At 36.5% G+C, this 23,598-nt stretch overlaps 2 protein-coding genes, 1 long non-coding RNA gene and 1 pseudogene across 5 annotated transcripts; 2 read left to right on the top strand and 2 right to left on the bottom strand.

Annotated features, from left to right (window-relative positions):
• Window positions 1-41: 41 nt before the first annotated feature.
• Window positions 42-2,317, top strand: LOC145237809 (uncharacterized). The gene is made up of 3 exons (XM_080100797.1): window positions 42-206; window positions 1,684-1,768; window positions 2,072-2,317. Exons 1-3 carry the CDS (start codon window positions 113-115, stop codon window positions 2,226-2,228), a joined length of 336 nt encoding a protein of 111 aa, XP_079956923.1. The 5' UTR covers window positions 42-112; the 3' UTR covers window positions 2,229-2,317.
• A 6,854-nt stretch (window positions 2,318-9,171) lies between these two features.
• LOC145237806 (dihydropyrimidinase-like) lies at window positions 9,172-17,424 on the bottom strand. 2 transcript variants are annotated; one of them, XM_080100794.1, is made up of 13 exons: window positions 17,243-17,424; window positions 17,026-17,145; window positions 16,337-16,525; window positions 15,890-16,069; window positions 14,941-15,054; window positions 14,537-14,612; window positions 14,087-14,243; window positions 13,770-13,902; window positions 12,976-13,127; window positions 12,131-12,289; window positions 11,729-11,817; window positions 10,893-10,976; window positions 9,172-10,818 (listed from the first exon to the last, which is right to left on the bottom strand). In XM_080100794.1, the coding sequence occupies exons 1-13, from the start codon at window positions 17,342-17,344 to the stop codon at window positions 10,724-10,726; spliced, it is 1,650 nt and encodes a 549-aa protein (XP_079956920.1). In that variant the 5' UTR covers window positions 17,345-17,424; the 3' UTR covers window positions 9,172-10,723. The 2 variants fall into 2 exon arrangements, with proteins under 2 accessions (XP_079956920.1, XP_079956921.1); XM_080100795.1 differs by lacking the exon at window positions 17,243-17,424 and adding an exon at window positions 16,805-16,846 and having other exon boundaries at window positions 17,026-17,091.
• Window positions 17,425-17,520: 96 nt separating this feature from the next.
• LOC145237808 (uncharacterized) lies at window positions 17,521-22,276 on the top strand. Its single transcript, XR_013862039.1, has 4 exons — window positions 17,521-17,704; window positions 17,796-17,896; window positions 20,476-20,667; window positions 21,721-22,276. It is a non-coding gene; the product is annotated as an uncharacterized LOC145237808 (long non-coding RNA).
• Window positions 17,890-23,490, bottom strand: LOC145237807 (dihydropyrimidinase-like; annotated as a pseudogene). Its single transcript, XR_013862038.1, has 12 exons — window positions 23,298-23,490; window positions 23,076-23,195; window positions 21,730-21,918; window positions 21,151-21,316; window positions 20,528-20,641; window positions 20,086-20,161; window positions 19,825-19,981; window positions 19,477-19,609; window positions 19,186-19,337; window positions 18,766-18,924; window positions 18,550-18,638; window positions 17,890-18,241 (listed from the first exon to the last, which is right to left on the bottom strand). The product of XR_013862038.1 is annotated as a dihydropyrimidinase-like (transcript).
• Between the last annotated feature and the right edge of the window lie 108 nt (window positions 23,491-23,598).

Below are 23,598 nucleotides of genomic sequence, written 5' to 3'. Positions count from 1 at the left end.
AGAGTGAATTGGTTGTTCAAGGCTGGAGGGACGTGCTACGTTTTATTTAACTAGGATTATAAGCTGTAAGGCAGTGAATTTGTGAAATATTTGGTGAATAAATGTAAAAATCATGTCGGCGTTGCATTGGGAGGCAAGACGGAAGCAGGCTGTGGTCGACAGCAAACTGGAATTACAAAAGAAATTGCAAGAACTGGATGCAAACGGTAGAAGAAGTATGGTTTTACTGTTTTAACATCCTGTCGTAAGAGCACTTCTTTAGTACTGGAATTAAACAGTATTAATGCTTTGCTAAAATTTTCTCTTTAATGTAGGGGTAACTGGGAATGGAAAATAGTTTACAGACAGAATCAGTCAAAGAATTTACATGTAGTATATATATTTCGCCTAACAGGCATCTTTAGTTTCCACAAAACCACAGGGAAACACATAATAAAGTATGATAATCTAGGGGTATAGGTTTTATTCGGCTTAACAGGGCCATTGCGGTTTGCAACTGCCAATATTTAAACACGTCAATTTTCATGTCATGTGTTGTAACCGGTAGCTACGCTTGCGAAGAGCAAATAAAAATGCGTTGACGATGTGATAAATATGTCAAAAATTATTTGAAGGACTGATTTATTTATTGACACAAATTTATTCCGTATTTGCAATTAAGTTAAACGAATTTGTTTCCTATTTTAAAGCCTGGTGTCAAAGGTCACACACTTCTTTACCAAAGAGATGGTTTTTTATAGTTTATCTGATTTTGAAATCTCTTCATTAAACTAATAGATGTCAAGAAGTCGGCCTGCATGTTAGTGACTATTAAAAGTTTTTCATTAAACTGTAAAAAAGTTTTGAATTCTGGGTATGAATTTGGATGTAGGCTTATATTTGCAATGTTTAGGGGTCAAACAAACCAGTAGGTATTTGACATGTGTTACATCTTCCAGATGGCATTTGTAAGCCAGTATCGCCTTTCAAACACTAGTAAGAACCATTGTCACAAAAATATGAACAGGCCAGTGACACCATTGTTACCAAACAAACGATTGTCAGTTATGGATTTAAAAGATACATGATTATTGATGCGTAACGACCGACAAATATACCATTTTTGCCCACAGCAAAGGTGTTCTAACATATTTAGGACTCATGGGGCACGATGTAATGTTTCATCGTTAAGGGTTATCTATATTTTCAAACATTACAATTTAAGACGCTAAAAGAGCAATGCACTAGTTCAAGCATCACACCGATATGTGCCTGCCCTAAAACTACACTTAACACGCGTACACATTGTTTTAATGCAGTTGTTATGAAAGGGGGCCCCAGCGATATTTTGCATTAATGAAGGGGCTTTGGAGAATAAATGGGAAATTGGGGAGTGCAAAAATATATATGGATCTTTCAAACAGAACAGCTACAACGAAAATTCGGCTATTTACTTCTTTATCGACTAACTAACCCAACGTATAATATTTGGTGAAATGTTTACGTTAAATTGACCACTTTTAACATGAAATCTGAAATTTGTGAACTGTTATCGCTGAGGTTAAACCGTCAGAAAAAAATAGGCAAACTAAAGTACTTTCTACAGTATAAATTTAGTCACACAAAAAATACTATCTTTTATGTATTAATGGTTATTACATATCAATTTATGAGCAGTTACTGACAATGAATTTGTATTTTTAGTGATGTATGAAAAAAAGAAGATTTTGGAAGTAGCAGAGAAAATGTCGGCTGACCCAGCGACACCAACTTCATCACTGTTGCACAGGTCTATATCACTTGCAACATTTATTTACAACCAATTTCGCGCAATTTTTGCGTTCAAACTCGTAAAAAATAAGCTCTTAAACGACGTTTAACGCAAGAAAGTAAGTCATATTTGGCATGTCTCTAGATTTGAAAAAAACATATGTTTTTGTTTGCTATCCACATTTTACGTTTAGAAAGGTTTAATAAGTTTTAATTTCAATTTTTGAACCGTTTTGCCTTGTTTTATGGCAATACTCAATATTATTCTCTCATTTGCTTTATGATTGCATCTACTAACGTGTAGCAGCCTGTATTATCCCAGATCGCAAGCGCAACTGATCAAAAGCCATCGGGAAAATTGCGACATCCAGTGTCGAAAACAATGTGAACTCGACAGCCGGCAGATGGCGAAAGAGGGCAAGTACAGCGCCAAGATAAAGAATCGCTACACTTCGATCAACTACGTCCAACAATACTAATCACTACCCCTGCAATTTAAACTTTGTTCGCTTAGACCTATTGTGTCGTCACTGTGCTATTTGTAAATATATAGAACGCTTGTGTTGTGTCGAAGTAAAGTGCAAGAGATTGGCTTGTGTGGTCGGCTGCAAATCTACGACTGAGAAAAAAACATGCACACTGAGCCCTTTGAAAAATTGTCCCCTCCTGTTCGTAACAGAGTTGCAAACGGGCAAGAAATTAGAGCCCGCACCCGAAAGTATAAACCCGTATCACAAGAAGCCCGTTTAGGCCTAAAAGTTTAATTCAGAGACCTGCATTGTAAAGAGAACATTGACAAAAGCAGATAATGGCTTTAACAAGGCGTTTTAGGGTTGTTGGACATTATGTTAAGTCCAGCAACTAGCTACGGAAACTAAATGTAAAGTCAGGCCTAAATCAAGACCGTTTGTTAAAACACCTAGGCCCGAACCCACCCCTACTTACAACTTTGATTCGTATTGCCTTTGATGGAAACCTACTTTGTGCGACGACTAGTCTTGGGTAAAAGTTATGTGTATTCGCAAAATCAAAAATGCAATGCCAGAAAACCAAGTAATACTTCTCTTTTATGCGGCAAAAAGTACATGAATTCTAAAATAAAATCATCGGTTAAAAGATCACCAAGTGGAAGCAATATGACAGGGTTATTTAGAATTGGAGGTTTCGGCAACTCTTTGTCTTTACGTACTAATTAGGGTTTTTAGGAAAACAAAACTGGATTATCTTTTGTTGTGTGACATCACCATGATTCACAAAAAACGTGTGCGTTTGTCAAGTTAGTTTAAGGCGTGCATTAAATGGTATAACTATAAACGAAATAATACAAAGAAATAAAAAACGAAAAATATAATTGCATAGAAATCGTATTTGGCGAAAAGACATCAAAAACACAAAAAAATCCGTTGGTATTCATGACATAACGTAAACAAAATGCCATCTGTAAAATAACAAGGGCAACAGACAATTTTTGAAGATAGTTTAGTAAATTCCTAGTTGTTAGGTGTGTTATGCATACACTTATTATGTAACACTTTGAAATGTGTTGTGTTAAAACAAGTTATATATCACAAGCAGTTAAGTAGAGCTGTCTTCACGATAATTTTGTGTCCTAATTTAAAGTGCTCTTCGGCATTCTTGACCATCCTGATGCCTCGGAAAACAAAACCCACTCCTCGCGTGTTTTCGGCACAGTTCGGAAAACTCCGGATCGATTCGGAGTTCTTCGGATCAGATAAGTCTTTCGGGTGGCGGAGGCTGAATAACGTTCATCATATCGTTCATCCTCACCCCACCTTTTTCTTCATTACCAGATGGACTGTATTTTCCCTCAAATGCTCGTTTCTTCTTGATTCTGCACACGCAGCAGACAATAACAATAATGGCAACGATGAGAACGACACCGCCTATTACTGCTGGCAGGATAATTTCCAGCGGCGGACCTGGAGCAGCGGTTGGAGTTGGAGCTGTAGTGTTATTATCACCCATTGTTACAGTTGGATGTAAAAGACTAAACAGCAACTCTAGTATTTGCTGTTTGTGTTTTAAAATCTGAAAAACGAACAAATATATTTAATTGTGTTTTTTTTTAAATTGTCACAATAAAACAAATAAGTCAATAGTAAATATTTTTTCAGTTGTCGACACGGTGGCAGTTTACAACAAGTGCGCCACCTCAGACCAAAAAGGTAGCATTCTTTTTGAACAGTGGAATTAGGTAATAAGGAATATAATGGCTCAGATACACGTAAAAATGTACATGCTTATTTTCAAGGGTCTCGAAAAGACCTACAGGTCATTGTAAAATAGTAAACAATATTAAACTATCAACATCAATTCACATTGCTGCTATCATTTATATATTTCGACATAAAAAAAACAACAACATTAAAACGACCCAATCTTAGTAAAGAGGCGTATTTTCACCCAGGAACAACTCTCTAAAACCAATCTATTTTGCAAAAGATAACAAAATTGAGTGCTGTTACACTTTTAAAACCTACAACAGGAACATTGTCCAAGATATTTAGTCAACTATTCCATTGCTTTTGTGTCATAACAACATCACAATGTACGTCACAAAAGGACAATGGCGACATTCTACTTCTCATTATTACGCCACAATGCCAATGGTTGCCCCTCACCGCTGTTGGTGAAATTCAATAACTCGAGACGAAGCAGCTCAAACAACCTGGAATATTACTTCATAAAGGCTGACAGCGTTGTCAAATAACCTTCCATTATGCCGTCACTATATGCTACATCGCGTCACAAAAGTTAACAACCCTAGCGTTTTTAGTGAATCAGCCGCACAGCAGTTGGTGCATGAGCTGTCTATTTAGCCTGCTGCGTCTAAAATCGATTCGCGGAATTTTGGATCGCAAAAAAATGACGTAATACTTTTAGGTGGGTTGTTTTAGGTTCTGATTTCGTTTTTGATTTTCACAGTAAATTCCTTTTCCTACTTTTAAGTTATGTTGTAGGCTTAAACTGCACAATAACACGAATAGGAAAGGTACAATGTCTGACACAACTAAGTTTGAGCCTCAACATCTAAAAAGACGTCTACACATTGTCAGTATTATTGTAGCTTTTTGCTCCACGACTGTATTTTCTCATAATACGCCAAGCCTATTGAAGCTACTTTATAGTGTCTTACAGAACCATTTTTTAACTCAGCAAAAACAGACAAATCGTCAGCGATTTTCAGCACTCACAGATTCTATTAAAATACTCAAAAACGACTTTTAATATAAGATAGTGCTAAATCTGAAAAACCTTTCTACAGATAAGCTCCAAATTCTACGTACTGTATTACCTGTATTACGACACAAAAATATATTCTATTCAGCTGTAGAGGACTGTACAGCCAGCTAATAATACACACCGTCGATGTTGGTTATATAGGCACAGGCATACACGACTAGTTACACATTAATAAGGTGGTCTGGTTCTATGCAAACACATATTACCCGGTTTTATAGGCCCGCTCTAAAGTGCCTAGCGATAAGACAGAGAATGGGTTCGAATTTGCTTGTGACGTACAAAAGTGCATTGTGACGTAACAGGTATTGTCAAGGAATAGTTTTGTCGATCATATTTACAAACACAATTCAACGTAAAAGTGTATCTAAGCCTTATATAGCAAGCACAAATGTTTTTTTATGTACAGTTCACAGCAGATAATCTACCGAGCACGCCATGTAGCTAACTTTCAACAATTTTCTACAAAACACAACATTACTAGTAACTGAATCTGCGCACATCACCACAAAATAGCCTCAATTATAGGTAGTGAACAACTTTGTGAAGCATGAAAAAGCGCTGTCGGCCCGCATACCAGTTCATAAAGCGTTTAGTTTCCTACAAGAGGTATATACTGACGCCGGGATAATTGTTGTGAAGTGTAATGCCTTGGGCAAAATGAAGCAAACGACCGGTAAAGTGACTGACAGTAACGTTTCATACATACAACATTAATGCCCCTAAATTGCTTTATGTAGTAGCCTCAATGTATGAATATATACCCTTTGTTTAATGTCAAATGCCACAACTGAAAACAGCGTATTGATGTAAACATATCGTTTCAAATCTCAGAATAAAAACAGAGGTTGTTCCTGGGTGTTGTCAAATTTACAGAACGTGTCATGTAAATTTGGTAGACTTCAGATGTGCTAAAGTTTTGTTTAGCTTTTAAACCTTTATTTCCAAAAAATCTTACATATCAACTTCACTTGCTTATAAATAGCCCTGGCCGAACAAAACTTTTTTATGACTTCGAACAAATGATCCACCGAATGTATACGCACATTTCTCTTGATACAAAAGCAAAACAACGCCTCACTATAGGCCTGTTTAATGTCATTCGCGTTGAAACGTGGTTGACAGGTTCGTTTTTTTTTACAAACCAAGCCGACTGCGCAAAAATCTTCGGTTTAGCTGTAAGTAGTGCTTATTTGGCAGACGTCAAGAACATATATTGCATCATTGTTTTGTCGTGATATTTGCAAACTATTATGACTGGCAACTGTAATTATATCAACAAAAAGAATACAGACTCCCTTTTAGCAGAATAGATTTTAAACAACTTTAGATGTTTCTCAATACCTGCTTACTGTTGTAAGGTATATTTCATTTCGAAACTAACGTACATCGCCACAAACTGGAAGTTAAAAAGTTTATGGTTGTAAAAAACACAAATTTTCATGGCTGTGATTCAAAGGATTAAATCGCTTGAAACGTTTAGTCGGATTATAATTCGCACCCTTAACGTGTGGGGATGACGTCAATTTGTCAGCACGTGATCAAATGTGACGTAATCCATAGAGGAAAAGTGCCTTTAGTGCTGGGATAAAACACCAGGGGTTAGAGATTAGCTCTTATAGCTCAACGCATTACAGAAGAACAGGCCGCCATAATGATGAAATGGATAAAAACAAGAACCAGTACAAAAGTTTCGAAGGAAACGATTTGAGGAACTATTTTTCAGCCAATTACACTTTTGCGAAACAAAAACACAGTTTACGGAACCCATTTTTCGCAATAGTTCCTACTGAAACCTGTGCTTAAGCACCAATTTTCCTAGTTCTTCATCTAATTGACCCAATAAGGCATGACTCGGCCTTGGAGTGGTTATCTGAGAAACGGTACTTCGGCAAAAGATTTCGCTGTAAGGACTGACACACACACACGATTACAAAACCAAAGTGACATCATAATAGCAACGAAGTCCCGTTCAAATTAGCCAGGTGTTTAGGCGACAATTTCCCACAAAGAAATCAAACAAAGCTCGTTAAAGCACTGTCTGTGACGTAATAGCGGGTGTTGGAAAACGAACAAAGACCACTTATCTCTACACAGTTGGAACATCAATACCTACTTTGGAATTTTTGAATCAAAACTTTGAGAAAAGTTTGAAGTTATGACTCTTCAATCCACTTAAACTGCCATTACCCGGTTTGTATCAAAACAAGCAACGTTATGTTCGCAGTTTTTGTCCTAAACTTCTTCACAAATGTTGCCAAATTTTGAAACCTTACAGTATAAACCAAATCCTTAATTGCTAATCTTGCTTATTATACTGAATCCTAGCACATATTAAACCACATAACGTGGGTATTATCAATACTTATACGATTACCCGATTACTAGTTGGGCTGTACGTCAAAAGCAGACAGTAAATTGCTGTTGATTGTAAACGACATTTTAAATCCATTTCAAATTGATTAGGGTCCAATAAATTCGATTGCTTACTTGCAGTAAAAGATTTCTTTTGTTAATTGAAATAGGCCGAGGACAAAACAACACAACATTGTTCCAGACTATACTGCTAGGCGACATAGCTAATAAACTCAAATTCAGAAAACCACAAAACGTTAATAAACATCATTAGAGTCGTTTCTGGCATGAAGGCGATGCATTATTTAACACTCCAGAACAGCAAATGCTTCTGTCAAAAAACAGACCCAAACTGAAGTGCTTGTGTCAGAAAGAGCTTGATCAAAAGGTATTTTAAATAACATTTTCTAATTTCGGCGACAAAATGCTTGACTGTTAACCTGTTTTCAACACAAGGTTTCTAAACTGTACACCACGTTGTACATCTGATATTTCACTTAAACAACCGTTTTTAAACGGAAACCTAAGCGTTTCAAAGCCTTTTATTCGCATGAAACCGGATACACTGAAATCTATCCAAACCTAAGCCAAGAAAAATCACGTCGTCTTGCTGATAAATTAAAACTGAGTCTAAACTGATTAGGCACGAAACCAGCTAACAACTGTCCACATTATAAACTGACCTGTTTGCTTGAAAGGCGGATGAAACAAAATCGCTCGCCACGCCTTAGGGCACCGCAGTCGTAACTCGTAGGTAAGTCAGGAATTTCGTTACGTTTCACGCTCGCTGTTTGTGACGGAACAATGGAAACGACGAAGCGTGACAGCCTTTTTTCTCCCTTGTCGGGCGAGTTTATTTTGGCTGCGGCGTCACGTGAAGTAGTTCGAAATTGCGGAGTCTTGTTGTACGACGTATATGGGATGTTTTGACAGACAATGGCGTGAGTTTTAGACTCAAGGACCTCCTTTTGCCGGTAGACAAGATATTTAAAACTTGTTAGCACTGGCGTGGCGCCTTTCAATATATGATACCAGCAGCCCTCTACACAGCGTTGCTTCGATATGGACCCCAAAACAAGGACAACCACAACATTAAATTTTCATACTATATGAAACGGCTTTGAACAAATTTTTGCATTGTTACGAGCCATGACATATCACATGTCGTATTTTCTGCCAGAAAAAAATCTGTTCCAGCAACTCCTTGTTCGTAGAAAATACTTCGTGCATCTCACAACAGCTCAGGTCAACGTTTACTTTTACGTGTAGCAGGGACTTGACTAGTAATTGTTGAAACTACGAGAAACTAAGGACTAAAGTTAAAAACACGAACATTTCTTAGAAGATCAACCTGGAGCATTTTTTTATTCCTAAGATACCATTAATGTGTAGCCTACTGTTTTTTTTCAGAAACTGTTTCAGTTCAAATCAGTGCTATTGGCTGCTAAGCACTATAGTTGGGCTAATATGACTCCAGTCCAGTAGTTTCCAAGCTGTATGCTGCCCTAGAGTCGCAATTCTTAACCTTTTCTTGTCAACAACCCTTTGTAATCAGTACCGCGAGACAAATAACTAAAGCGTAAATTTTAAAATAAATGAAATCACCCCGATTGGTTGAGACAACCTACAGTGCCGCCGAAAAACTACTTTGGAAAAAGATTTAGTTGATTTTACTGCTTCCACTGTTTGGCAGTTTGGTCACATTCGATCAATTTTGTCTGTGTTTGGTTCAATACATTACTACTTTCCACCCCGTTACTAACAATTTCAGAAAGGTTTTCGTCCGCGATTTGCAATAAAATCCAATCAAGGCACGCGTTCCATGATATATTTTGTCCAATAAGCGAAAGAGCATAGTAAAATTTGCAGTCGAACTTTTTTCTGAGTTTAAACATCTACAAACTACTGGACTACAGAAAACCAATATTGGAGGCAGTGTTAATGCAAAAGCAATGAATTAGTTTTTAAAGCACACACACATAAAAACACACTAAAACAAAAGGACGAATTACACTCTACTAGTCTAAACAGGCACCACTTATAGTGGGTTTCTTAACGAGACTTGAGCAATGATGCAATAAAGCATTAAAACGTCAATCAACCAAAAAATGTCTTTAAAAGGAACACGTTTTGGTTAGGTGTTGAAATTGGTTATTTCTCAAATGAAAACGAACGATTTTACACAAAAATCCATTTCTCTGTTCAGGAACTCTTAATGCAAGTCAACGTCATAATCTAATTGTTGTGCAAATTCAATGCAATTACCACAATGATGGGAAAACAACAAAAATTGGCGAAAATTAAAACGATTTAAAAATTGGACGAAACTTTTCGAAACACACGAATTGCTCAAATAGTGACATAAAGTGATTATAGCCTAATCTGCCTATAACGTCACACATAGCAAAAAAGCGTGTTAATGATACTTCGTGTGAGGAAATTATGAATTACTAATTAAATGTGTTATTTGGCGGCAAGACACAGGTAAAAAATGTGCTTAATGAACTAATAGTAATTCCTGCAAAAACACAAGGCTTGAAAATACGTCTTGCATCAAAACAGTAGTGAAATTTAATTGTCAGTTATAACAAAATCATCAAAACGAAACGGAAAAATGCAACAACACATAACATATGAAGGCCCAATTTCCTGATTTTAAAACTTAATATTTTAAAGAATAACGTCTGATTAGTGATTACAAATGCATATGTGTTTTTTGAGCAAAATTGCGAAATGTCTCCACTCAGTGGCGCACAAGAGCCATGATTGCATGATATAGCATAAAGCAGCACAAAACTCAAGCATTTTTTTTGATTAATAAGAACTGCGTAGACAAACTACATAACAATGCAAGGCAGTAGGATAAAAAAATACCACAACAACCTACAGTAAATTTGCCGTTAAGGTAGAAGCACACAAATAAGACGGTAGAGCTACTGAGACAAAACCTCACAAATATTTAAAATGCAATTTGTGTAAAAAATGCTGACTATTAGGGCTATTAGGGTTCGTCTGAGGTTTCATTAATAGTAATAAAAAAAGTTCCTTATGTTAAATTAAGTCCCTAACCCTATCCCTATCTTACTGCTAAGTTAAATAATTGTGCTCTTTACGCCATCTATCGGTATTTAGTAAACCTTGTGTGTTGTGAGTTACTGTGTTAGTAGCTCTGCCGATTATGACAGTTAAGTACATTTTAGGAGTTCGTATGATTTGACTATGATTTAGGTCTGTTTTACGTTTTTTTTTAAACAATTGATCTAAGTAATAAACAAATTGCTACGACTAATAAAAAAGGTACCATATGTAATTGCAATTTACAATATCCCTCTCCACAGAAACAACTGGAAAATTTCATTTAAAATTGAATCTGTGATCGTCCACCGGGTGGCGCTAGAACCTTAGTGGAAGTGTTCTGGGCTCGGGGCGACAGCTTGCTCTCGATGTGTTGCCCTGTAAACGTGTCACGTGTGTATAAGGTCAGTTAGTGCGCATGCGCGTCACACATACATGAAGTCACTACTCACCGGCGCTGCTGATGGAAGTGGTGTGGTGCATGTTCACTGAAGCGGGAGGCGCTGGTTTTTCCTCCTTGCGCTTATACACAGCTCCTGGGTTAAATACATACGTGTTAAACGATGTCAAATGTCACACATTGCATTTACAGTCATAGTACGCCAGGCCAATTCAAGGCGGCATACGGAATCAAGCCGGTTTTCTAAGCATTCCCATATGGCAAGGCATAGGCTATAGTAAATACTAGTCTGCGGTGGGATTCGAACCCGCGACTCTAAACTACACAGGCACATATAGTGAGGCCGTCGAATATCGAATCACAAGCGCCGTTGTCTGCTTTGTGTGCTGCACATGTCATTTATGTGCGTTTCAGTTGTATTTACAATTGTTGGATCAGATGGAATAGTTTTTACCTTTTTATGTTTCTTTTAAAGTAAACTGCTACACTATAAAACACTATAGCTCGTGCAATCGCGTGCTTACAGCGGCTAAAGTCACAATGAGATCTTTTTTTCTAGAACAGAGGTGTCGTTGGGCCAAACACAATTACCATAATTAGATCGCGGGCCGCACCTTTATATAGCACAGGGTGATTTTACATTGTCGTATGCCAAATATACCTATATTGATTTAACAAGTAAAATTAGCATTTGATTCTAGTCGCATTATTGTCAGGTCACAGAAAAAAGCACCTGGCGTATTGATCTGCTCAAAAATAGATAATAATTGGACTCGTTTTTCAGTACATTTGAAATCCAAGCGTCTCTACGGGGCGAACAACCTTCAATCAATGGGCTGCACTTGGCGCACGGGCCGCAGGTTTGCACTGTATATATTGGGACTATACCTGTATATGGTTCCCTCTCGACTGGGACGGGTTTTAATGCTTCTCTTCGTTTCAACACACGATCGTACACGTAATTGCTGAACGGTTTTCTGTGGGAAAAGAGCTGGTTATTTTTCGCGAATGGATCATGACAATGTTATGGTGGAAAAACGTTGCCTTTCAACTCAGTGGCGACATCTAAAGGTAAAACAAAAACCACATAATCGCAAAACTCCAAATACAGTCTAAAAAATGATACAGTGTAGCTGCAGCGCGTTCGGCCATCATCTACTAACGTTTCCACGTTGCGCAGCTATTTCCGACTTGGTGACTGTTTTAGTGCAATTGTGTCGCTATCCCGATGTTTTCTTCCACCAAGCGAAATAAACTCAACGAGGTGTTAGTATTAAGTGCCTTATTTACCTTGGAACATATTTTCCATCACCAGCTGAAACAGTAAACCTTCCATCTTCGTAAACCACTTTTCCACGACTTATTGTGCAGACAGTTACACCATGACAAACCATTCCTTCAAATATGTTGAAGTCCACTGCTTGGTGATGAGTCTTTGCAGAGATGGTCCTTATAATTTCACAAAATTAAAAACTTGTTTTTAACACACAGCTATTGGTATAGAAGTTCTTTTTGTTTCTTGCTGTAACATAAAATTGCAAATCCCATATCAGAGTTTAGTGGTGGCAATTTAACTAGGAGAATAAGGTACAACAAAATACAAACGACAGTAGTTTCCTAGACACACGAATCGAACTACCGACGTTTCCAGCAAACTTGTCGAATACGAGGCGCGAAACTATCCACATGATAGCGCTATTTACACTGAAATTTACAATATGGGGAAACGGTAGACAAACAGTAATTTGCGATGTAACAATACTACTTCCCACTTAACTAATGATTGTCAGAAATATCAATTAATAGCAATTAAAATGGAGATTAAGTAGTTGCCTATAATCTATTGGTTTCTATATTTTTCCTGACATTTGACACCATGCAGTTCCTAGTACTAACAGTTTGTAAAGTGCTTTGCTTTCCTATGTGCTTTTTGTTATTGCAACCTACTATGTAACACCACCACAAAAAAACGAACATATGCGCATGGTCCAAAACAGAATGTATAAAACCTTAGGCCAAACAGAATCAACACATATGCCCAAAGTTTTTTTTTCATTTCGGCCTAGTAGGTTAACATGTGATGTTTGCGAATGTACACATATATTTACAAGCCTATGCCCGTTTCATTACTTTACCTTGTTGCATTTGGATCCCACACAACAATATCTGCATCAGAACCAGGTGCAATGACCCCCTTCTGTGGATACATGTTGAAAATCTTGGCAGCATTGGTACTTGTCACTGCTACAAATCTATTTTCATCCAGAATACCTTTTGCCACACCTTTCTGTAAAAGTAAATAGTTGAATGAAAAACTAAAGGGATAAATAAACTGCAACTGCTTTATAATACAGTGTAGCTACATCCAGTGTTTTTTTAAGGTGTTTTGGGGGACTGAAACGGTCCCCCAAATTTCTCCAGCGGTTTCCCAAAATTTGCCAGTAGCCTAATAAATAATTCGTTTAGGCAAATATGGCTATTTTTTGGTATTTAAATGAAACACTTGCGGTCTCTTAAAACTACTTAGCGGTCACCCAAACCAAACCTTAAAAAAACCCTGGCTACATCACATTTAGCCATGGTCCACCAACTGTGCCCTTCACTGTTTAGCATTCCATAATGTTTCAACAGTACACAGCTGTTTCTGGCTTGGTGATTTTTTAGTGCAATTGTGTCGCTATGTTGTCTTTCACCAAGCAAAAAAAAAAACTGAACTCAAGAACCCAATTTTTTGTATGATTTTTAAAATACAATATTCTGTTGACAATTCACTTATCATATATATACATATTAAAGCTGTTTTACATTCTTTGTGGTAGCTGTATTGTTAGGGGCATGTTTTATGTATTAGTGTGTACATTTATACATAACACATTTATACATTATACATACACATTTATACGTTATATTTATGTATTATTTGTTTTACCTCCCAAATCACTGACATTCTGTCCTCCACACCATTTATTCCATTTGGAATTTGGGTGAAGTCATCTTTTCCCAATGCTTTCTGGTGTGTACTGAACGTACAATTGTCAGTACCAGTGCATTCCAATTGACCACTATAAAGCAATACAATTTAAAGATTTGAAGTTTAAATTAGAAGATAAAAAGCACTAAAATTTAAAGCTTTTTAGACATTGTAACAAAGCAGGCAGCATGAAGGCAGACTTTTTGTAAGCATTGACATTTAGGAGCTGCACACCAGGGATAAAAAAACAAAGAAAGTATTAGTTACACAAGTACCCTGCAAGCAATCTCATCAGATACTCAGGGGTAGTCGGATCGGGTCGTAGTGGCGGACCCATGACATGTCCTGCCGCGTGTCTCCAGCACTTGTGCCAATAGTTTGTACCATCTGTGCCAAGACCAGCCGCTATTGGCTCTCCATATACAACATTGCCTGAAAAGTAATAACAGTATCAGATTTGGTATTACAGCAATACAATTCCTTGTTAATTTTCCACTAATTGCCCCCTTCATTTTTTTCTGGTCCATTAGGTTTTAATATTGCGCAGCTGTTTCTGACTTGGTGATTGTTTTAGTGCTATTGTGTCGTTGTTTGTTATTTTACCAAGCAAAATAAACTTAACTCAATTTAAGTATGCCAATTTTCCATAAGATAATGCAATATTGTTTTTACTTGTACATGATAACACCATATAGAGTAGACTGTTATATTAATGTAAGTGTCACCTCTATTTCGTGCTTCGATTATCACTTTTGCCGAGGACTTGCTCATAACATGGACAATGTAGAGCGGACAGTTCAACTGCAATAACAAAAATGCAGTTAATGGCTTGAAAAGCATCTTTGAACAGTTGTTCATCTGGTAACCTATTTCTTAACCATGATATCTCTACAAATATATATATATAGGAAAAATAAAAATATTTCCTTCATAAAAACATCTGCATGTTTTAGCCATCTGCTAACAGTTTTAATTATTGTCTTCCTGGAAAAGTAGTTTCAACACAGTAACTGCACTCTATAGAACAATGCAGAGAAAAACAATAACAACAGTTTTTATGTCCATTTTAGCAGATTGTGGGTATAAACAAATTTGCTCTAAAGGGAATTAATAATAAAGTAACACTTACCTGGTTAGCAATCATGCAAATATGAGCAGTGGCAGCGGCTTCAACCTCTTCTGGCCGACTCATGGCATGTCCCTCTGGTCCAGTGATGCCAAGTTTAACCAGTTTCTTTGATTCCTAAATGCCAAAAAAATCATTGTAGCTTGTTAATTGCTCTTAGAAAGGCAACTCAAAAATTACGGGTTGATTGAAATGTGTAAATATTAAAGCGTAATGAAACTCAAAGTTCATTTTAATATGAAAACAGTTATTTTTATTTTGTGGACATCTTATCATTTAAACCAGCGATGTGCAACCTTTGTTACTGTGAAGCCATATACATTTACCATGATTAGATCACAGAGCTTTATATAGCACAAGGTGATTTTACTTTGTTGCATACCAAATGTGCCTATGTTGAGTTAACAAGTAAAATTCTCATTTGATTCTAGACGCATATTGTCAGATCGCAGAAAAATAACACCCTGCGCACTAATCTGCTCAAAAATAGATAATAATTGGACTTGTTTGCCAGTACATTTAAAATCCAAGCATCTCTACGGGCCGCACAACCTTTATTCAATGAGCCGCATTCGGCCTGCGGGCCCTGCGCAGGTTGCACACCCCTGATTTAAACTATGCTACTTTTCTACGACTTATGCTGCGAGAATCAAATACGAATTTTACTTGTAGTAAGGCATTTTTAATATGCAACGAAGTAAAATCATTTTGTGTTATATAAAGATGCGGCCCGCGATCTAATTATCGCAATTGTATTTGGCCCCACAGTGACAAAGGTTGCCCACCCCTGCATTAAAGCAACACTGAATCTTACAAATGTCTTTGTCTACAACAACACAACACCAAAAGTAATGTCTTGGAGTTCAACAGTAAAAACACAGGTATATCCTAACCAATGAAAGGGTGACATAATGTTTTTGAAAATTGCCTTAAAATATCATAAAATACGAACCTGGTCAATTATTTCCCCATTTTCTGCATGACATAACACAATTGCACCAATTTCTTGCGAGCGTTTGCATGTCTCATACATTTCTAAATCTCCAACCATAAGAAGATCTTTGTATGCCATGTATAACTTAAATGAGTTTACTCCATGCTTTGTGACCAACTCCTCCATCTCGTCACTGACCTTAATTTTGCAAACAATTTTTTTTAATGTTCAAAATGTGTTTCATTCCAATTCAACAAAAACTCATCATAGCTAAAAATCAGTATTTTTTACTTATGGTCATGTCAAACACCACGCTTATGCAAAATAAAAGGTAAACAGTAAAAAAAAAATTGTTGTATCTTTTTTGGCAAAGTTTATTGATTTGTTGTCTCTCACTTAAAAAAAGTTCAACATTGCAATGAAACCAGATCGAATATAGTCAACTTTAAAAAAATGCTGCATCACCTTTTGACTCCACCATGACACAGCAACATGCAAAGCATAATCGCAGCAAACTTTTGGGTCTGCCCAGTTCTTCCACTTGTTGAAACCATCAATGGGGGACTCGCCCTTAAAGGGCAGTGCAAAGTCAATGATCATTGTTGTTCCGCCAGCGAGGGCTGCTTTTGTTCCAGTATAGAAATCATCTATTGCCTGCGGACATACCAAAAAACGTTATTGAGCTATACAAATGTTAAATATATAATTTTTGAAATTGTGTATTGATCTAAAAAAAATCCCAAATAAAACACATCAAGTGCAACAAGTATAAAATACATACATTTGTTTGATTGAAGCATATGATTCAATCAAAACAAGCAACCACATATAAATGGGCAAAAAACATCAACAAATCATAAATGACTAACAAAAATGAAAAACAGTAAATTTAGCATGCCAATTTTTTACAAATCAATTTGGTCAATCACATACCTAATGTGACAAGCTTTTTTCGGTGAGTAATCGGAATCATATCTGGCCACAAGAAATCAGGTAACAGCTATTTACGGCATGGTGAATATTTCAAAGCAAATAAGCTGTTACAATTTGTTTCAATCGACAATATCAACTCAAATGAAAACTACAAGTTTTTTGAATTTGCATGTAATAAGCAAATAACCAGAATTATTTGTAAAGGTGTTAATTATACTTACACATGTTCCCATGTATGGTAGTTGCATATGGGTGTGAGTGTCAATTCCACCTGGCATAACAATCTTTCCACTTGCATCGATGGTTCTAGTACCACCAGGGACTGTAAGGTTCTTTCCAACCTTTTTAGAAAAGCATAAAGGAAATGGTTAATTTTTAACACAAAAATTTTGCAACACACACACAAAAAAAACTTTAAAAGATTATTCCGATAAATACCTGAGAAATAATTCCATCTTCAATGTAAACGTCGGCATCAAATGATCTATCGGCATTAACAACTTTTCCACCTTTCACAAGCAGACGATTTCTGGTAGTCATTTTGCAAACTTTAAAACAAAATATTATATAACTTTGCAACTTGCAATCTACAGAACTAAAAAAATACTGATAAATAAAAAAATAGCGATTCTTTTGCGCGCAAGCATTCATGTTGGTAACGGCTGTAAACTTTCATCAATTTCGAGAACACGTTCGTCAACGGTTGATGTAAACACAATTTTTTTGCAACGTGCTATACCGGTTTTGCTAGGGGGGATTTTCTCAATACATTTAAATGTTATTTTGTGCGGCAACCGCCAGCCAACGCTGTTGGGCTGAGTTTTTTGCTCTGTTAAAAAATTGTAGCAGCACTTTTGCATTAAAAATACATTTTGTTCACATATCACTAAATATGATCCGGTAAGTTTGAGTTTTTTCTGCTTTTTTGTTATTCTTATTTAATGTAAAATGTTGTGTGTTTACTGTTATAAACTTTTAAATCTGTTTCTAGTGAATTCAAATGAGACCTTGCATTGTAAAACATCAGTATAACACAGAAGCTAACTCGCTGACATAAGAGATGAAGATATTATTGATCACAGTGACACCAAAGTAAGCATTTATAATTTAATGTGTTTGTTTATTGCACTTAAAAACACTCACACTGAAAGACACAAAAGTCCTAAATAAATGACACATTGTAGCAAAGTGTTTAGAAGTATACCATGCAGCAAAAAAAGTTAAACAAAATGTACAAAACTATGTCTGTTTATATATATTTTCTGGATATGTCATTAAAAACCATTTGAACTTGATTTTGGAATTGTTCACAGAATCACACTGGGGCACCAGAACTCAAGTGCAAGTGTTTTGAATGTCACTGATTAGTCTCAGTTGCGGGGTGTGAGTTCACTGAACTAGAATGTGTAGGTTGGTCTTTGGGTCCATATATAGGTCCTGCATAAAAGTTTGTTAGAGGTCAAATACACAAGGGCATTCAGATTCATGACTTTAAGACAGAAAACAACTAGAAACAATACACTCTTTACAGCCATATTTGTCCAAAAAAATATATGCCCCAGAGCTCTTTAAACGGAAGCCTCATTAATCATTATATACTAGTGTTCCATTATACATCTAGGTAAACTTCTGTAGATGCTGATGCACCTGATGATAGAAACTGCATTTTTTTAGTTGTCAACCCATGCAGAGAATGAGGTACCTCAATCATGATCTTAGCAAAATAAATGTATATATATACAAACCTGTATATGGCTCCCGTTTGACTGGAACCGGCATTAACAATTCTTTCCGTTTCTGTACACGGTCATACACATAATTGCTAAAAGGTTTTCTGTAAAACAAGACAAAATTAGGTACTGGTGAACCAGCTTCTAAATTGCCAAAAGCCAACCTAAGTAATGGCTTGTGATGGCCGAACAGTGTTTGTTATATTTTTGTGTCTTCACATTCTTTGGTACCTTGGAACATATTTTCCATCACCAGCTGAAACAGTAAACTTTCCATCTTCGTAAACCACTTTTCCACGACTTATTGTGTAGACAGTTACACCATGACAAACCATCCCTTCAAATATGTTGAAGTCCACTGCTTGGTGGTGAGTCTTTGCAGAGATGGTCCTTATAATTTTCAAAACAGAGCATATGCAAGTGAAGAAATGAAATATTTTCAAACATTTGGGCCAGTTTAATATGTATTAGACAATCTACATAGAGCCGATGTTTTGCAGAAGAAAATATTACTTTCTACACCCGCCAAGGGGCAAATGAGAGAAAAAAGTGTTGATAACCATTGACATAGTGAAACCAAAAAATTTATGCATTGGACTGTATGTGTATGTGCACACATACAAGACTGTGTATTTTTCTTCACTGTACTACCTTGTTGCATTTGGATCCCACACAACAATATCTGCATCAGAACCAGGTGCAATAACCCCCTTCCGTGGATACATGTTGAAAATCTTGGCAGCATTTGTGCTAGTCACTGCTACAAATTTGTTTTCATCCAGAATACCTTTTGCCACACCTTTCTGTATAAGTAAGATACCATGCATGTAGACACAGTGACTTCTATGACCACCTTATGTGATTCCACAATAAACCTAGCAAGTTAAATTATATTACAATGTCAACTAAAATTAGTCTTTTGGAGTTATTTTGTTATCTCACCTCCCAAATCACTGACATTCTGTCTTCTACTCCATTTACTCCACTTGGAATTTGAGTAAAATTATCTTTTCCTAGTGCTTTTTGACTGGTGCTGTACGTACAATTATCAGTACCAGTGAATTCTATTTGGCCACTAAACAAGGAGTAAACATAAACAGGGCAATGCAAGATATTCAGGCAATAAAGTGGAACATTAAATTGGTCATTACGAGTAATGTATTTTGCAAACCTAAACATTCAATTAATTTCTTCTGTTGCTTGGAAAGGCATGTATAAGTAATTTAGCATTTTCACGAAGATTCAGTGAAGAAAGCATCTATTTTAATGTATATTAAGCCAGTTTTGTACCCTGCAAGCAGCCTCATTTGATATTCTGGTGTAGTAGGGTCGGGTCTTAGTGGTGGAGTCATAATATGCCCAGCTGCGTGTCTCCAACATTTGTGCCAGTAGTTCGTTCCATCTGTGCCCAAAGATGCTGCAATCAATTCCCCAAATACAACATTGCCTGCAACGAAAAAGAGTTTTTGAACAAACTTCTAGCAGTGAACAGTATTAAAACGTTAAAACAAAAGTTCCCATAAAATACCTTTTTTATCTTTTTACCCATACCTCTTTTTCTTGCTTCTATTATCACATCTGCTGAAGACTTGCTCATTACATGAAGAATGCACAGAGGGCAATTTAACTGCAATGTTTTAAGAGAACAAACATGAAAAACAAAAAAAATGTCTAAAACATAATGCCAAAATGACACTTTTGTAGACAGATGTTGGTGTGTCAAAAAGTGTTACTTTTTAAGTACAAATGAAGATGTTAGTATTTGAAGCATTTGTAAGACTTTAATGCACATACTGTGTTAAATTTGAAGTTATAACAACTACCCACATATTTATTGTTTTTTATGCCACAAACAGACAGGCAGTTACCGTTTTAATTATGTCTTCCTGCAAAACTTTTGTTAAACAGTAATCAATCGTCACTTCTGTTTTTTTCTTTTAGGCTGTCAGTGAAGACACATTAGCTGGGAGCAGATTTACTCACTTACACTTACCCTGTTTGCGATCATGCAAATATGAGCAGTGGCAGCAGCTTCTACCTCTTCGGGCCGACTCATTGCATGTCCCTCTGGTCCTGTGATGCCAAGTTTAACCAGTTTCTTTGCCTCCTAAACAAAGGGTTATAAATGATACGGTATTGGATAAATTATTCTTTATTGCAGATGAAGCATCATTGATTAACCTGTTCTACACTCCATTTTTTATTTAATAATGAACTGCATCAAATTAACCTGTAAGTTGTAAGGGCTTTAATATAGTCTTTGCATGAATAAAACAAACTTATTTAATGCATGCATTAGTCTTTATTCAAGAAAAACAGTGTGCAATTATTACATTGCCACAAATACCAAATCAAGTCGGTCTACCAAGCATTCCCACATGGCAAACTGCTGAAACTTTAATCACAAGCACTATTGCCTGCCTTGCATGCTTATTTAGCCTGTGCCTTGCCATACAGGAATGCTTGTGACACCGACTTGATTTGGTATGGCACCTTAAATGGACCTAGTGTACTATGATTTATGGATGAGTATGTCATAGGTATTAACAAACTATTGGTGTTAAAACCTCTATTGAAGTCACAGAATATTACCTAAAAACACTGCAGAATATATACCTGGTCAACAATTTCCCCGTTTTTTGCATGACATAAAACTATTGCTCCTAGTTCTTGTCTCATACATTTCCATATCACCAACCATGACAAGATCTTTGTATGCCATGTATAACTTGAATGAATTCACTCCAAATTTTGTGACCAATTCTTCCATCTCTTCACTGACCTAAAATTTCTCAATTTAATTTGGTGATTTGATATGTCGAAAAAATACTGTACGTTTTAAAACTTAAGAATCAAACATGTCTATGAAAGTTTAAAAAACTTTAAACATAAAATCACCAACTACTCTCAAAATGTTACTTGTACTTGTTTGCAGAAAAATCAAATGTGTTTGTACAAAAAAATCATTTTTAAGCCAATGGTGTTGAAAAAAAATGGTGTTAATTTAATCGCTTTGTCTGCTTCAAAAAGTAAAAAGTGTAAATAAAAAAATATGTACTTTAACAATGTGTATGTACTATGTTGCAAAACTAATAATTTACTATACGTAAATGGTTGGCACACAAAATGGCAATCAAATGCAGATCCATTTTAATCAATATTTTTAAATATTTTTTTTTCTTGTAGGAAATTCACCTTTTCACTCCACCATGTGACAGCAACATGCAAAGCATAATCACAGCAAACTTTCGGGTCATCCCAACCTCTCCACTTCATGAAAGCCTCTTTTAGGGACTCCCCCTTGAAGGCAATTGCAAAGTCAATGATCATTGTTGTGCCCCCGGCAAGGGCGGCTTTTGTTCCAATGTAGAAATCATCTATTGCCTACAGACAAGAATCATATTTTGAATTATACAGAAATTTGTCAACGTTTTTCATTTTAGGATGTGCAAAAGATCACATCCCTATTTGATCTTTTTGCACAATGTTTGGTGTGGGTTAAGGTCACCTCCCTTAGTCCACCACTGCACAAATATACTTAATGTGGTGCAACTTGCTTTTGCAAACTGAAGTTCATCCCATCGAAACCGACCTCATTGTGCAATTTTACCCCAGCTTCTCATGTGAGCAAATAAAAATCCTTCCTTGTGAGAAAATGGCCCCTTGTGGCAACCAGAGAGCATTCAATTTTATATTGCCTGTCTTTTTCTGCAGTATGAAAAAACTTTTCTGTATGCATAAACACATGGGTCCCATTTTATATGTTTATTTGAGAATAGTCATGAATATTTAAAGTCAACAATATAGCTAAGTGGTTAGCCTGTTCACAAGTTTGTGGGTTCTAATCCGTTCTCACCCACTTATGCTTCCCTTACCAGTAAACTTGAACGGCATTACCTCAACACATTGAAACCGGATGCATAAGTTTCGACCCAAGCCGGAAAAAAAGCATTAAAAACAATTAATTTAACCAGAGCAAGTAGCGATTGCACGCTTTTCTGGGAAGATATCTACACATGCGTATTTTGAGACAAGCTCAAGTGGCGCTGCCTCTAGTCACAAAGCACATTTTAAAATGGCTTTGTTTGCATTCAAACGTGCGACAGAGAACAAAAGTGTGCGACCTCAAATTATCGCGTTCAGGTTTTTAAAAGCGTTTTATGTTTGTTGCGTACGTGTTTAAAGTTTGATTGATGTTGAATGGCCGGGCGCGCCTGACCCACATACAGACACAAAAACCTGACCAGGATTCGTCCCCGGGAGCGTCCTGGGTTCGAAACCCGTAAAAAAAGAAATGCGAAATGTAACTATACAGATAATATTGGATATTGATTCAATATGTATTTACTAATGCTGGCATATTTTTTTGGCAATGACCAACATTGAAACCGGAACTTTGGGTCGCTAAAACTTTCGACCATATGGGCGCCTTCAACTTTTGACCCATTACTTGTTAAAACTGACGAAAAATGTCATATTCGTTTACGCAACAACTGAAAAAATACCACTTCGTTAAAGCAGAATTGAGTGTTGTAACTCACACACATTCCCATGTACGGCAGTTGCATGTGGGTGTGGGTATCAATTCCACCTGGCATAACAATTTTTCCACTTGCATCGATGGTCCGTGTGCCACTAGGGACTTCAAGATTCTTTCCAACCTTCAGGTAAATAGCAATCAGCTTAAATTAAGACTTTTTTGCAAAAATGCGAACTTATAAGAATACACAAAAACTACATTAGTTATTTTGCCTACAAAATACCTGAGAAATATTTCCATCTTCAATGTAAACATCCGCTTCAAATGATCTGTCGGCATTAACAACTTTTCCACCCTTCACTAGTAGACGATGTTTGGTGGTCATTTTACTAGTTGACTATGATTTTACTTTGTTCAAATTGCAACTTATCTAAAAAAGAAGCAAAAACCGCAACTACCCATTTGCGGGCCAGATACAATCAGCATCTTCTTCGCATATTCTCAGCATTTTAATGGATGTTAACGTTGGTATTGATTGGGGGGAAAAAACATTTCAATGTTATTGTTTAAAGCGCACATTAGGT

Source organism: Phallusia mammillata, chromosome 7, assembly GCF_965637545.1.
Source record: "Phallusia mammillata chromosome 7, kaPhaMamm4.hap1.1, whole genome shotgun sequence".
Lineage (NCBI taxonomy): Eukaryota > Metazoa > Chordata > Ascidiacea > Phlebobranchia > Ascidiidae > Phallusia > Phallusia mammillata.
The sequence above is the reverse complement of the archived record's forward strand: the minus strand, read 5'-3'. Positions and strand labels throughout refer to the sequence as shown.

Excerpts from the sequence above, each read along its gene's own strand:
- LOC145237806 (XM_080100794.1), bottom strand. The coding sequence starts at position 17,344 with ATGACTACCAGAAATCGTCTGCTTGTGAAAGGTGGAAAAGTTGTTAAT. Across the intron at positions 14,244-14,536 it reads AATCGAAGCACGAAATAGAG|GCAATGTTGTATATGGAGAG; the intron begins GTGACACTTACA and ends ATTACTTTTCAG. Across the intron at positions 10,819-10,892 it reads CACTTCCATCAGCAGCGCCG|GGCAACACATCGAGAGCAAG; the intron begins GTGAGTAGTGAC and ends ACACGTTTACAG.
- LOC145237809 (XM_080100797.1), top strand. The coding sequence starts at position 113 with ATGTCGGCGTTGCATTGGGAGGCAAGACGGAAGCAGGCTGTGGTCGAC. Across the intron at positions 207-1,683 it reads GCAAGAACTGGATGCAAACG|TGATGTATGAAAAAAAGAAG; the intron begins GTAGAAGAAGTA and ends TTGTATTTTTAG. Across the intron at positions 1,769-2,071 it reads ACTTCATCACTGTTGCACAG|ATCGCAAGCGCAACTGATCA; the intron begins GTCTATATCACT and ends GTATTATCCCAG.